Raw genomic sequence first — 16132 nt, forward strand, 5'->3', positions numbered from 1 at the left:
ACACAATCAGAATGAACAATAGTGACAGCTAGAAATACATAATGGGAAAACATATCAAGAGTACAAAAATTAAAAACAAAAGCCCAGATGATAAAAGAACATTACAATTACAGTGTTAGTGCAAAAGGGGAGTCCATTATCAGTCAAGATGAATACTTGTAAGTGTTGACACATACGTGGAACTGGAAAAATGTTATGGGATCCATATATCCATACAGTATTCAGGAATCACTGTATGGATATATGGATATATAAACACTTTTATGTAGAACAATTTTTATTTTTTTTGTATCTGTTTACATGATTTGTATGTGACAAGTTCTTGTGTCGAAACTAACTCAAGGAGACATCACTACGTCACATTTATAAACAAAATTTACCTCATTGACAAATCCACGGTCTGTCAGACAGCTCGCCAACTTAGCGCTGTTGTTTCTTCTTGTATATCTGCTGCTTGTACTCACAGCTCGGCCCATACAGGAGTATAGTTACCTGTTTTGATTGTAACGCTAGCGAGGAGCTGCGCGACTGAGCTGCAGTTACTTTTTAAAAGCCGCTCACAGCTGCTCTGGGGGGCGGAGTGTCTGCAGAGTGCTGCGCCGATTGGGGCGCTCGATCGGGGGAAGAGAGATGGCGTGCTTGTTGGAGGCCCCTCTCCGCATCAGTGTGCTGTCTGTGAGTGTCACTCTCATAGTTTCAAGTAGCATTGTGAGATTTACAGTATGCTAACTCCAGAAGTGAGTGGATAATATAATTTAATCAGTCAAACTGTGAAGGTTTGTGTCTTCTGTTAGCCTGCAAGCTAAGTTAAAGGCTTTGCAACATGTAGCACTGTAGCGGTGCGCCTACGTAGCTGTTGGCGAGAACGGTTTGGATTCTGACCTTGCTTGCGCGGGCGGGAACGTTCCGACCATGTGAAGGCAAGCGTGTGGTTAATATCCGTTCGCCCCGTCGGTGTGTAGAGTAAACAAAATCAAACGATTGAAGTAGCTGTCAGTGTCACTCGGAATGAGTTAGCAGCTAACTGCTAAGTGACAGTGCTGTCACCACTGTTCGCACTGAAACAATCCGAACACATTTAAAAAAAATGCATAATGCAGAGTGGAAAATAAGTTGCAGGACTGAGCTGTTTATTCCAACCATTTGATGTTACTTGCCTGCAATCGCTGCAGCTTGCTAAATTACAATAGCAAACAATGTTAATATAGCTAACATTAGCTAACCACTAGCATACGGTTAAGCTAGCGAGGCTTCACTCACTATGTGCCCACCCCCATGAGTTTTCACAAGGTAAAATTTGCTCTGTCAGCAGCCTAAAGTCTAGCAAACAGTTAGTTTTGGTATTGTAATTTACTCTGGCAGGTGACAGCGGCCGCTAGGTGTATCTTAGCTAAAGTTAGCATTGAATTGGCAGCGGAAACGATCTTACTTAGGAGGGCACTAGTGAAACGCCCCCACGTTAGGTCCATGCAGAAAGAACACTGACACAGACCTTGTGAGATAATGTGATAGCTTTTGTTTTATAAGGCCGTTTTCCCCTTTTTTGAACACGAGAAGCTCCGTTGTTTTGTGTCCTCTTTTTGCCTTATACACTTTTACGCTAAATATAGGTAATGCATATCAAAGTTGGTTTCTAAACAGTTTTGTAAAGGCAGGTTTATGCAGGGACAGAATGTGCTGAGCACCTTGCCAGCACCATGTTGGCCCCAGAAGCCAGTAGCATGTTGTCAGCTGGATGAGGTTTACTCCTCTGTGGTTATGTGGGAGGTTCTGGTTAAAGTTGTCAGTGATATAAACAAAGTTTTCTGGTGTCACATTCAGTCATTGGTTGCCATGTGTAACAGCTGTTGAAGGATCCTGCAGCCATGGATGCTGTTGTATATATCAGTGTGTACAACTGTGTTGACAGACAATTTAAATTTAATTTAGCTAAATTATCAAATTCTGTTGTTTTTCAAATATTTGAAGAGCTTGATATTTCAGCCAGAAACAATCTTAATCCTAATTTTACAATTTTAGAGATCATCAGGCTGTGTCTCTCTGCTTTCTAACTCTAATTTGCTCTTAAATTGGGGTCGTAAGGCATTCAAAATCTGTACACCATATTTGTTATTTGTGTGTGTGTGTGTGAGTGTGAGAGTGAGAGAGAGAGAGAGAGAGAGAGAGAGAGAGAGAAACTGAGTTAGGGACAGATAGCTGGGAAAGTTTCATGTCAGTGAATTTTGTCACTAATGTGTGTCTTACATTTGTCCTCATGCAGGAGGTCACTGCCACTAGTCGTCATTATGTTGACAGACTGTTCGACCCCGACCCACAGAAAGTGCTGCAGGGAGTCATGTAAGTCCAACAACACTTAATTTGCATGTGTTGTCTTCCCCATTGCAGGTACAGGTATGATATACGGACTTTGAACTAACTCTTTTGTAGTAAATGACAACCTGGCCTTTTGCTATTTCACCAGCCAGCTTACTGGAATAGTGTGGACTTTATTCAGCTAGTCCCTATACCACATGTTTTTTTTATTTTTTTTATTTTATTTTCATGAACACTGATGAAAGTCCTGTGCTAAACATGCATTATTTGAATAAAGGCCACACTCTTCCTCTAAGCCAGCTGGTGTTGTTGAAATGTCTTTCACAGGTTGTAGATTAAATTTGTTAATAGAATTACCTCTTTGAATTTCACACATGGAACATTACCCATGATGGTGGTGTTCCTGTAGGAGCATGACCTCTACGTTTACATGTACAGCCTTTCATCTCAAAATGCATTTCACTGTCCATTGTGACTTCATGCCGCCACCCCCCCCAAACTCTCTTTCTCACTCTCACTCTCTGTCATGACTGGACTCTGACTATTACGTCGTTATTTTTAACTTGTGAGGAGACTAGCTCTGGTTACGGCTTGTACCGCTCCACTAGCCGAGCACCTGACTGACTTGACGGCCTGCTACAGCTGTACTTTTCCACTAGCCTCACTCACCTGCTATTTGATATGATCTGGGGCTCATTCTGTTACCTACAAGAATATGTGGTACATCTGATTAATGTGAACCTTCTCTGGTCCAATTAGGAAACATCGTTCTGGCTAACCTCTGTCTGTCTGCTGTCTTTTTAACTCCTTAGATGATCTAGCTCATTGCTTCTGCTGCGTTACATACTGTCACAAATCTCTGGACTGTCTTACTACTGTTAACTAATCTTATTCATCAAGGGACACCACAGGGTGAAATATGTCTTTAATGAAACATATTGTTCTGTACTTAAAGTGAACTTTTGTTCTGTTAGAATAAAAGTTCCTTTTGTTACAACCTGCTGCAGCAGTATATAAACAGTAAGGCTTTAGATCATGGTCCAATAGCGTACACCGTAATTCTTCCCAGTTAGTCAAATTTTTTGCACCAGTAACCAGTATGCATTGATTCATGCTCACTGAGCACTTTATTGTAAACACCTGCAATGCTTCCAGTCAGCCAGTCATGTGGCAGCAGTGCAGGGCATAACATCCTGCAGATGCAGGTGAGGAGCTTCAGTTAATGTTCACATCAAACAGGGAAAAAAAGTGATCTCAGTGACTTTGACTGTGGCATCACTGAAACTGCTGATCTCCTGGGATTTTCACATTTAGAATGGAGCCAAAAACAAAAACATTAACTGAGCTGCAGCTCTTGAACCTTGAGGTGGATGAGCTCCAACAGCAGAAAACCATGTCTGGTTCCTCCAGTCACCAAGAACAGAAACCTGATGCTGCAGTGGACACAGACCCAACAAACCTGGACAGCTGAAAACTGTTTAGAACTAGAACAAGATCTGAAGTTACGGAACACAAATGTCAGATTGCTTTTCAGGAGGTCATACTGTGCCCTGTAATATTAGAATAGATACCCTGTAGTTGTTACACCCTTATTTCCGAACTTCACATCCTTTTCCCTTGTACCCACATGTATGTATCAGTACTGTTCTACAACACTGTAATTTGGAAAATATGATGCTGTATGGGCCATGATCTGAAGTGTTACCATATCGACTCATCCTTTCAATATGCTAGCAAAGTGAATTTGTCACGGTTGTTCCAAATACATGACCATGAAGCGACCTCTCATCTGTGTGCCCATGACTTCACAGTGACATGAAGAACGCTGTCATAGGAAACAATAAGCAGAAGGCCAATCTGATCGTCCTCGGAGCTGTGCCGAGGTACGTCTCTGCGCACCTTTCTGTCTCTGTTTCTACACTGTCTCACCCTTGATTTTCATTCAAGTGCACTCAAGTGATACGCATGACATTGCTGGTACACAAGATGCAATGATGTAAAGCTAACAAGAGCTAAATTCAGCCAATATCACTATACTGAACAAAAATGTAAATGCAACACTTTTGTTTTTGCTTCCATTTTTCATTAGTTGAAATAAAAGATCTAAAACTTTTTCTGCTAGGTTTTACATCTCTTACATTTTTTTCACTAATGTGTTTAAATCTGTGTTAGTGAGCATTTCTCCTTTGCCAAGTAAATCCATCCATCTGACAGGTGTGACATATCTAGATGCTGTTTACACAGCATGATTACTGGATTATAAAAGGCAACTTTTGCAATTTTGGAGCTGCCACTCAGACTAGTTTCAGATTGCATCCGTGTTCATCCAGAGTCATATAAAATATGAACCATTTGTGTGAAATTTTTCATATTTGCTGTGTGAAGTCTTGAGTAATGGCTAAAAGGTGTTTTGTGAGATCACACTGACCTTGACCTTTGACCACCAAAATCTAGTCTGTTTGTTCAAGTGAATGAAACTTAGAAGAAGTTACATCAAGGCAATAAGGAGATATTGCGTTCATAAGGCCATCTTGGTTTTTTGAAACCAGAAGAAACCATATTTGGAGGAGAAGGTGTAGCTGAGGAGGAGTGAGAGTGTGGTACAGTCTGTCAATCACACAGTAGTCCCGCCCTAATGCATACCTTGCTTTATGGTCTATTTTCTTCTAAATGGACCATAATCTAAAAAATGAACATCATGTTGTGTTGAAGACTTGAAACTAGAGACTGAGACCATAAACTTATCAGGAAAACGTTCACTGAGGTAATAAATCAGTGAGAAGTAGAGACATTTTCCCATAGACTTCAATACAATCAGACTTCTTCTTACAACCAGTGGAGTCGCCCCCTGATGGTCATTAGATAGGATGCAGATTTAAGGCACCTTAGCATTGGCTTTATGCCAAAACTACATCTTGTAAGGTCACTATGCCGTTAACCTTTGACCACCAAAGTCTACTCAGTTTCCTTGAATCCAAGTGAAAACATCCAATGTTTGCCCAAGCTGTGAGAAATCCTTGTTTCAGCGTTTCGCCCCCTCCTATAGCTCATTATTAATCACAGTAACACACCATGTGTTCTTTACAAGTGTATCTGAGCTGTATGTACATGTGTCTGTATATATTCTAAAGTCACTCATAAAAATCTTGCGTGTGTGTGTTATTGGTTCCAGGTTACTATACCTGCTTCAGCAGAGCTCGTCCAGTCTGGAGCTGCGGACCGAGTGTGCCGTGGTGCTGGGCAGCCTAGCCATGGGCACTGAGAACAACATCAAGTCCTTGGTGGACTGTCACATCATCCCTGCACTTCTTCAAGGTTGGGCACGCACACACGCAAATACTGCAGAGGACAGCAGCATTGCTGACTTGTTTGGAGACACAGGTCTAAATAACACTTGTGATTTGTGCTCACAGGTCTCTTGTGTCCAGACCTGATCTTCATTGAAGCTTGTCTTCGATGCCTCAGAACGGTCTTCATCAGTCCAGTCACCCCTGTGCAGCTGCTCTATACTGTAGGTTGTCTCATTCATGTTCCTGCTGTACACTTGAGCAACAATGTGATTTTGGACAACACTGAGTGCGGACTACCACATTTGTCTGTTTTTTTTTTTTTTCTCCTTTTAGGATCCCACTGTGATTCCCCATCTAATGTCTCTACTGAGCCGCTCACAGAGAACGCAGGAGTACATCACACAGATCTTCTCCCACTGTTGTAAGGTATTTGTTGGTATTTGGACACACACAAGCACAGTGGAGTCCAGCACACTTGGAGCCAGACCACTATTCATTATTCACTGGTTGTTTATTGTCCACAGACCCCAGAGCACCAGACGGTTCTTTTCAACCACGGAGCCATCCAGAACATCGCCCCTCTGCTTATCTCACCCTCTTATAAGGTATAAGGCTGTGCCTCTGTCATTGGATAAACATTATTTACCCAACTTTTGTTCCAAGTCATGTCATTGTATTCTTTAATGTCATTGCCTCTCCAGGTCCGGATGCAGGCGTTAAAGTGTTTCTCAGTCCTGGCCTATGAGAACACTCAGGTCTCTATGACACTGGTGAATGGTGAGTAGTAATAATTGAATTGAATTGAATTGAATTGAATTGAATTGAGTAGTTCTCCTCTCCTCTCCTCTCCTCTCCTCTCCTCTCCTCTCCTCATCAATCATTTCTCTATGGTTTTTGTTGTCAGTGCTGGTGGATGGGGAGCTGCTCTCTCAGGTATTTGTCAGAATGATGCAAAGGGATCAACCCATTGAAATGCAGCTAACAGCAGCCAAATGGTGAGTAACATAAACTCCTCTTCATTGTTATTTATTAGTAATATATGAATATATTTCCTCAATACTTTTTTCTTAATGGGACCTCTTCTCCTTCTGTCTCAGTTTAACGTACATGTGTCGAGCAGGTGCCATTAGGACGGATGACAGCTGCATAGTCCTAAAGGTGAGGCTTATCTGAGACTTCTGCACCTCTACTCATCATTAGCATTATAATTATGATATTATATCAACAACAGTTTTTTATTAACTGTACATATGACTTTGTGTTTTTCATTCAGACCCTGCCGTGCCTGGTGCGGATGTGCAGTAAAGAGCATTTGCTTGAGGAGAGGGTGGAGGGTGCAGAGACGCTGGCCTACCTGATGGAGCCCGATGTGGAGCTGCAGAGGATTGCCAGCACCACCGACCACCTGGTGGCCATGCTGGCCGACTACTTTAAATACCCCAGCTCTGTGTCCGCCATCACTGACATCAAGAGGGTGGGTCAGAGGGCCTGGGCAAGACGTGTTAGCGTGTTAATATTTGCTAATTAGCAGTTAGCACAAAGTACAGCTGAGGCTGATGGGAGTGTCATTAGTTTTGGTATTTGGTCATAAACCAAAGTGTTGGGCAAATTGAAATTTTGATCTGATGCTTGATGAAAAGTCAGAGGATGAGGAAGTGATGACAGTTTATCCTGAAGTAAAGGTATTGAATCCATCCAACAGATGTTGAGACATTTCTCTAAACTCACAAATGTCGACCTCATGGTGAAACTCAGTAGGATTCATCTTCTGAGGACCATGAATGTCTGAACAAAATTTCACGGTGATCCATCTGATACAGTTGTTGAGATATTTCAATCTGGACCAAAGTAGTGGGCCGACCAACTAACATTTAAATCCCTAGAGCCGTACCAATAGCATGGCTAAAACTAATATTCACAATTATTTTTCTCAATAAGGAAAATTAAAGGCTCTTTGTTACTAGAGCTGATTTTTTTTTTGCTTAGATTTCCAGATATCATTGTGGCCAATCTAGTTACGCTGCTATAATCAGCTATGACCAAGTAATCCTCAGTGTTTGTGGATGTAGTCAGTGCTGCCCTACAAAGGCAGCTACAGTTGAGAGAAAGGGTTTTAATGTTTTCAGGCTGACTGGGTGAACTTTGTACAAGTAGCTTTCCATCTACAGTTTTTAATAATAACCTTGAAATCAATATAATAAATTAAATCAGAATTCAGTACATTTAAATATATGAAGGCTAAGCTAGGCTCATGACCTTTCAGCAAGACTACAGTAGCTTTTTATATTCTCCGTGACTGGATTTAGCTACTACCCTCTTTATGTTATATAACAAACTAAATAGCCAAAAGGTAGTTCATTAAAATGAACATATTTCAACCACAGGAAGCAGCTGAGTAAATTCAGCTTCGACTGGATTTGGCTAAACTGCTTGGTGTAGTTTTTAGCCAGAATTGCTGCTTTGATTCCAGTTAATAAGTGGTGTCAATGAGTGTGATGAATAATGTGTTTAATGGATCAAAATGTATCATTAGAAATTGAAAGCTCAGCTGTTTGTCTCCTTTTTATGTACTGTTTATTATCAAAACGTTCTTTCACTTGCTGATCACCAGTCCACCTCCTGTCTGTCACCTGCAGCTGGACCATGACCTGAAACATGCACACGAGCTGAGACAAGCTGCTTTCAAACTCTACGCCTCACTAGGCTCTAACGATGAAGACATCCGCAAAAAGGTGACATCTCCTCAGGTGTATTTTTTGCTTGTATATGTAATTTCGTGCATGCATGTTTATTCTTAAACCCACCCCCTACTTTTATGTGTTTTTTTTTTGCTTCAGATCACAGAGACGGAGAACATGATGGACAGGATAGTCAGTGGCCTCTCGGAATCCAGCATTAAAGTCCGTTTGGCGGCCGTCAGGTACGATGTGAAGCGCGTCTCTTTGAGCTGCCTCCCTCGTCCTCCCACTCTAGTGATGACTCACTAAGATCAAATCTGGATGATGCATCAAACCTAACTTTGAAATGGTTGAATTTCTGCTAAATAATGTGATCAAAGCTTCTTCTGAGTGTGAGTGTTTGTCTCTTCATACTTTGTCTTTTTTTTGTCAAGGTGTCTTCACAGTCTTTCGCGATCAGTGCAACAGCTAAGGACCAGCTTCCACGACCACGCAGTGTGGAAACCCCTCATGAAGGTTAGTGGATTCTGAAGTTAAAGTTTCACTGAGTGCACACAGCAAAGCACTTCTCTGTACATCTTGTCACGTTACTCGAGCAGCTCTCAGGCTGGATGTGGACAGGTGTGTGAATGTGAAAATAAATAATGAATAACGAGTAACACGGTGTGTTTGTGTTGTATGTAGCTGCTGCAGAATGCCCCAGATGAAGTTCTGGTCATGGCCTCCTCTACACTATGCAATCTACTGCTGGAGTTCTCACCCAGCAAAGAGGTACACACACTCTCACACACTTGTACATGAGGAGATTAGGTTGTATTTCTTTAAAAGTGGCTACAATCAATGTATAAAAAGGATTCATCAATGACAGCGTGACATCAATGTGACAGAATTATCACTTCACTCTGCAGCTTCCCTCAGCTTTATGGAGCTTTACATTGAGTTTCAGCTCATTGTTTATCTGTCTGGACCATAACTTTACTGTTCTGGTTCACTGTCACTGCTCTCATAGCATCATTTTCAGCTGCAGCAGACAACAGTTTAAAGAGAAACGGCTGTTTTAAAAAAAAAAAAAAAAAAAAAAAAAAAAACACCCACTGTCCCCTACTTGCTCATTAGTAACAGACACAGAGAGCAGCTGCTGAACACAGTGCAGCATTTAGCAGCTGAAGAGCCAGATATTCCCTCAGGAGCTGGTGGAGACCAAACACAGAGCAAAAAGAGAGGGAGTGCAGGACTGAGATTCATCAGATGGACAGAGACATGAATCCAAATGAATGACCATGTTGCTCTGTACCTGCTTGGTTTGTAAATTAACTTAAATACAGTAAAGATATGTCAACGATGTGTTCAGAACTTGTTTCCACTGCCCCTGAGTGGGGGAAAAACTGCAGGTTTAATATTGAGATGAGTTGTTTCTGTTCATCTGCAGCCCATCCTGGAGTCAGGGGTGATTGAATTACTATGCAGTCTGACCCAGAGTGACAGTCCTGCACTGAGGGTCAACGGGATCTGGGCCCTGATGGTAAGAGGAGGATTTTAAGTCTTACCTCAACAGCCCTCTTTTGAACATGTAGGTGTTATGCCCACCAGAATCCTGCAGAGATCACTAAATGTGTGACTTGGTTTCAAGGACTGTGAATGTTAAGATTCTATTTCGTCATCTTCTACATCATCTATTTTTCTTATTGTACTGTTAAACACTCACTGTCCATCATGTCACGTTTAAACTAGTGCAGATAAAGTTGGGTTTTCAATGACAGATCCATGAATTCATTTTTACACCCTGATTATTTCAATACAAAACTCTTGTGTGTTCAGAACATGGCGTTCCAGGCCGATCAGAAGGTGAAGGTGGAGATTGTTCGGTGTTTGGGTACAGAACAGTTGTTCCGTCTGCTGTCGGACCCCGACACTAACGTGCTGATGAAGACCCTTGGTTTGCTGCGCAATCTGCTTTCAACACGCCCGGTGAGACAAATGCAGCCATAAAGGTCCCATGTTTTACACTTTTCCTGTGTTTTATTTGAAGTGTTGATATCCATAAGAAGATATATTTGTGGTTTTAAGAACTTGTGTACACTCAGTTGCCAGTTTATTAGGCACACCAGGCTGACACTAGTGCAGTCTAATGCAACAGGCCTGAAGGGAATCCTCTTTCATGAAGGTTATGATGTTCAGTTTTTGTTGAAACTGTTAAAGACGTGGATTCAATTTGAGGCTGCTGTTACACTGATACAGGCCACTCATACAGGTTTTCCTATTATTCTGTCCAACCCAGTTACATCAGTGAGGGTAGACTAAGTAACAAAAACCTCTGTACAATACAGTGTAGTTTTACATCTCCTCTCTCAGGCTTCTCTCTGGAGCTGTAGTAACAACAAGTCAGAAAAATCACAGAAAACAGTCAGCCAATCAGAAGAAAGGATCTGACCCTCTCTTCTGATTGGTTGACTGTTTTCTGAGTGATCAAATAAGAATATACCAGATTTCAGGTAAACACTCAAAGAAAACAAATCCTGCAAGGTTGGGTGGTGGGTCCAGGTGGGCGGGGGTTGGGGAATGGCTGAGAGCAGTGACAGCTTTATTGTGACATCATAAAGTTCCAGAAGTCCTGACGGCTGGTTTTAAGGCTCAGTTTCTGAATATAGGCTGTGTGCATTTCTCTGTGGACTGAGGCTTTGATACTTTCACAGTATTAATATAGAACCTAGACCTGCTTTATAATCAAAAACACACAGACATATACCTTTATACTATATGGGATCTTTAATCCTTTAACCAATCCTACGGCATATACTAAACAGAATGTAGTCAGTGACAGGCCCAGTGGTTTTGTCCAAATCCATGAAAAACATTGTAGTGTGTGCAAAGAAAACTACGAAAAAAGCTACGACATGTCTGTACTCTAACAGGCCACTCTGACCTGTACAGTCTAATGCTGTCTATTACAACAGCTCAGTTTTCAATTTTTAGCCGACACTGACAGAAAAGTGATAATTCCACATAGTGGTTGTACTGAATTGCACCATATTTTAGGATGTTTCTAATATTTTGTCCATCACATTTACATCCATTAGGCAACTTAACATTAGAAAACCTTTCCCTGTACAACCCTGATAATAAAGTACAATGATCACCTGTCAACAAAAAGTGAATGGCAGAGCTGTTGTAGTGGATTGTGCAGGTATACCCACTGAGTGTATGCAGACTGCTGTGTTCAGTGCTGCGGTCAGAGAGTCGCCTCAGGGCTTTCAGGGCGTGTCACAGTAAAGTTGTAGTAACTCACCTTAACGACCTTGACTGCTCCATATTTTCTCACCTACTCTGCAGATACGACGACATGTGATCCAGCACGTGCTGAATTAGCATAAATAATCCAGAAATCTAAAGTACAGCTCACATACTGATTCTCTGCTGCTTTCTCTCTCGGTCACGTCGTCAGCACATTGACCAGATCATGAGTTCTCATGGGAAGCAGATCATGCAGGCAGTGACCCTCATCCTTGAAGCAGAGCACAGTATAGAGGTCAAAGAACAGGTGAGCTCTCCCTCCACCTCGTGCTTACCAGTGGCTTTCACACAGAATTCAAGCCACAGCTGCATGAAAAGCTGCACTACAGACACGACTACAGGGCACGTCCAGTGGTGTCGAGGTGTCTGTAGAATTGGAAGAACATGAGAGAAATAGTGTCCAAACAACAGCAGTGATGTAACACAGCTTTTTTCATCTGTCAGACGCTGTGCATCCTGGCCAACATCGCCGACGGCAACACCGCCAAGGAACTCATCATGACCAATGACGACATGCTCCAGAAAATCAAATACTACATGGTACTGTCTATCAGAACATCTACTGTAGTTCATCCCTGTTCCCTGTTTATCAGATCACATGTTTGCCGTTGAAGTAGTAATGTTGTACCAACTGAAGACCACACTGTTGGTTGTTTTTATTTATAGTCATTTTACTGAGGCTGTTCTGTTTTTCTGACTGTTGCTTGTTCCTTCAGGGGCATTCGAATGTGAAACTGCAGCTCGCTGCCACCTTCTGCATCTCAAACCTCATCTGGAACGAGGAGGACGGTAAGGGACTCACCGCACAAGTAAAAAGAGGAATAAAGAAAGGGGCCAGGTTCAGAGAGAGGAGGAAGAGGGATGTGGGGAAAGTTCTGTCGTCTCTGTTGCAATGTTGTAGGTCTGAAGGTGCACTTACATTACAGTGAAACCAAGGGTGCAGTGTTAGGGCTGCAAATAACAATTATTTTCATTTTTGATTAATCTGCAGATTGTATTTTATTCAAGAGAAATGTCAAGAAATTGTGAAAAATGCCAATCACTACTTTTCAGGATTCTTGTTTTCGGACAAAAAGTCCAGAGCCCACAGGTATTTACTTTAGTTTTGTATACTGTATGTGACAAAGAGAAGCAGCTATTTGAGAAGCTGGAACCTAAAGAATCTGCAGCATTTTTTTTAATGTCTTTTTGCCTGAAAAATAACTGACTTGGTTAATTGATATAAATCATATGTAATATCAGTTCTATAAATATATTCTCTGTCCTTTGATTTGATTGATCGACAAATCATTATATACTGTTTACCACTGCGGGTGAACTTTAGTTGCAGCTCTGCCTCGCTCAGTGCACCATGGACACCTGCAACACACCACATATACAGTAATGGAGGAGGCGAGTGCTAAAGCTGGTTTTCTGCAATCATCTGAATACACACACCTCTGCAGAGTGAGGATACCATCTGCACTGTCTGCTCAGTTTACAGATCTCCTCTTGTTCTTGCCTCTGCAGTACATCAGATCATGTGTCCGCTGCTCAGGATGATAATTAGATACATCTCATTTAGATGCAGAGTAAACTCTGTTGTCTGCACTAAAACTATAACAGACATTATGGTGGATTAAATGTTTAAAGAAGCTGTTTATATCCCTTATTGGGCTCTGAACTCCTGACCTTATTCTTTTTCAACAGCAAATAGCTGAAATGAAATACTAGCTGTTGGAATAAATTAATTTTCCTCTCTGTGTTTTTCGTGTATCACCAGGGTCTCAGGAGCGTCAGGACAAGCTGAGGGAGATGGGCTTCGTGGACATCCTGCACAAACTCACCCAGGCCTCTGACCCCAACCTCAGTGACAGGTGGGCCATAACAAACTATAAAACACAGAAGATTATTCATTGGACACTGAGAGTGCTGAACAGGCTGACTGTGTGTGTGTGTGTGTCTCTGTCTCAGGGCGAAGACAGCGATGCAGCAGTACCTAGCATGACTACAGAGAGCAGAGATCCTCTACTGCCAGCCTAACTAACAATCGCCGGGAGGGACAGCTGCCATTGGTTCTTTTGTTTAATGTTTTGTTCAATCTTGAGGCTTGTTTTGTTGCACAAAGACACCTTTTGTTTTGGACCTGTGGCTGGCCTCCCTTCACCTCCCACCCACCACCACCCAATACCACCACCTCAAAAAGTTTTGCTCGCTCCAAACCTCATCCTGGAGACTCTGAGATTGTGGTTGTTGGGAAATCAATGGTTCGGAGGGTTTCACTTGTTTTTCTTCTTTTTTTTTTTTCTCTTCCTTCGAGGACAAAGTGAATTTTTTCCTTTTTTGGACTTTGTGATTTAAGGTTTTCCTCTTTCTTTGGAGTGCAGCAGCCAGACACCAGCGCCGCCATGATTCTTTTGGACTCCTGATCGTGGAGATTCAGGTCTCAGAGGACCGGACTACGAGGTTTAACACAAGAGTGCGGTTGTTGGACAGCAAAGCTTCCCAGTTTTATTTTTTTAATTTTTAACTAATGATATTACGATTAATATTAATGTTTCCTTAAGGCATCTTGAGTAAGGACACATTTGGAAAAACACAGACTGCCTATTTTGAAATTTTGGGTGTTTTTTTTTTTTTTTTTTGTGGATACATACCTCGTAAATATATAAATATATATAAATATAAACATAAATATATATTTTTGGATTTTTATTTTCCCTGACCCTCTCGTTTGTTTTCATTCATCCTCTCTGAACCATGATTGTCAGCACAGTGCGGTGAATCCAGTACGTATCTGACTGTGAACATGGTCTGTAGAGGTGAATAAGGAAAAGAAATGTAATTCCCCTGATTTCTTTTTTTCTTTTCTCTTCACCGTTGTGGTTCTGTGTGCACTGGAGCCTGTCACTTTTGTCCAAATCCTTATAATCCCAATGGGAAATGTAGTTCCAGAGCTGATAGGGCTTACTCTGACCTGACCCGTTACTAACAGGCATGAGTACACACAACACCAGAAATTAGAGGACACACACGTATCCTCACACCTCTATCGGATAATGTTTGTTCTCTGCAGTCCCTCTTTTACATGCGTTTGTCAAAAGGGATAAATGAAAATTCCCAAGCTTCTCCTGGGTTTCTTTCCTCTGGTGTGTTTTTGAGAAGTGAGTGGAGGACAGGGTAGATGGCAAAGAAGGAGGGAAGAACAACTTGAGACTGGGCCCTGGAGGATGAAAGCACTAAGTGCATCCACAGCGACAGAATCAAGTGCTATGTTGTGTTTCATCCCTCTAATTATATAATTTATTCTCCCTTCAGGATATTTCTAGAGTGTTGTTCCCTGACATTTCAAACCTTACTGAAGCTCTGATAGAATGAATGTTATCATTGAAAATATATGCAGACCTGAAGAAGGATTTTCTCTGTGTTGTGTCGTTTGTTTCACCTTAAAAACAAGTGTCAGTCAAAGCTGCATTGAGTCCTGTGCTTTAGCTTCTACAGTCAGATCAAATCCAGCTTAACACTCTCTCTCTCTGCTTTGTCGCTTCTCAGGGGATCTGATCCTCTAACCAACATCATCTAAAGCAGGGGTGCCCAATACGTCTACCGGGCGATCGCGATCGATGTATTGGGCACCCCTGATCTAAAGAAAGGACAAATGTGTTTTAAAGATCCCATATTGTATAAAGGTAGATGTCCATGTGTTTTTGATTATAAAGCAGGTCTAGGTTCCATATTAATACTGTGAAAGTATCAAAGCCTCAGTCCACAGAGAAATGCACACAGCCTGTATTCAGACACTGAGCCTTAAAACCAGCTGTCAGGACTTCTGGAACTTTGTGATGTCACAACAAAGCTGTCACTGCACTCAGCCACGCCCCAAGGCCCTTTGTTACTTAAAACTACAAATAAAAATGAATTTAAAAAAAAAAAATTTAATTGTAAAATATGGGACCTTTAAAGCAGTTGATTGCTGAAGATGCAGTTTTTGGTGCTATTGAACTGCACTGTGTTGTACGGAGGTTTTTGTTACTTAGTCTACCCTCACTGATGTAACTGGGTTGGACAGAATAATAGGAACACCTGTCAGTGTAACAGCAGCCTCAAGTTGAATCCACATGTCTTTAACAGTTTCAACAAAAACTGAACATCATAACCTTCATGAAGGAGGATTCCCTTCAGGCCTGTTGCATTAGACTGCACTAGTGTCAGCCTGGTGTGCCTAATAAACTGGCAACTGAGTGTACACAAGCACAGTGCACTTCCCATTTGGTGCACTTCCCACTAATGGTTGCCTAGTCTGAGTTTGTGTCTCTGAAAAACTCAGCAGCTCTGTTTTCTAATCCAAACAAAGATGGCTGTTGCAAATAACATGTTTTGTTTAAATTTATAATAACCTTTCTTTAATCAATTATATTTCTCTATATTGCTACTTAAATATTTTATAATAAATCATGCAGTAAAATTTTATTGGATTTAACAAAGATGAGCAAGGACCTGTCATTTCCCACAACCTGGATCAGAAAATCAGGGCTGCAACTAACGATTATTCTATTAATTACTCGATTTGAATATAAAATG

At 41.5% G+C, this 16132-nt stretch overlaps 1 protein-coding gene across 1 annotated transcript; it reads left to right on the forward strand.

Annotated features, from left to right (window-relative positions):
* The first annotated feature begins 363 nt into the window (after positions 1-363).
* On the forward strand, positions 364-14967 carry armc8 (armadillo repeat containing 8). The gene is made up of 22 exons (XM_071483889.1): positions 364-675; positions 2261-2337; positions 4125-4196; positions 5486-5628; positions 5727-5824; positions 5937-6029; positions 6128-6208; positions 6305-6380; positions 6508-6598; positions 6701-6761; positions 6877-7077; positions 8240-8335; positions 8441-8523; positions 8716-8797; positions 8966-9052; positions 9711-9803; positions 10100-10249; positions 11724-11819; positions 12017-12112; positions 12289-12361; positions 13335-13428; positions 13526-14967. The coding sequence occupies exons 1-22, from the start codon at positions 631-633 to the stop codon at positions 13557-13559; spliced, it is 2022 nt and encodes a 673-aa protein (XP_071339990.1). The 5' UTR covers positions 364-630; the 3' UTR covers positions 13560-14967.
* Positions 14968-16132: the final 1165 nt, after the last annotated feature.

Source organism: Trachinotus anak, unplaced genomic scaffold, assembly GCF_046630095.1.
Source record: "Trachinotus anak isolate AG129_WGS33_773 ecotype Australia unplaced genomic scaffold, CSIRO_AGI_Tana_v1 ptg000001l, whole genome shotgun sequence".
Classification (NCBI taxonomy): Eukaryota; Metazoa; Chordata; class Actinopteri; order Carangiformes; family Carangidae; genus Trachinotus; species Trachinotus anak.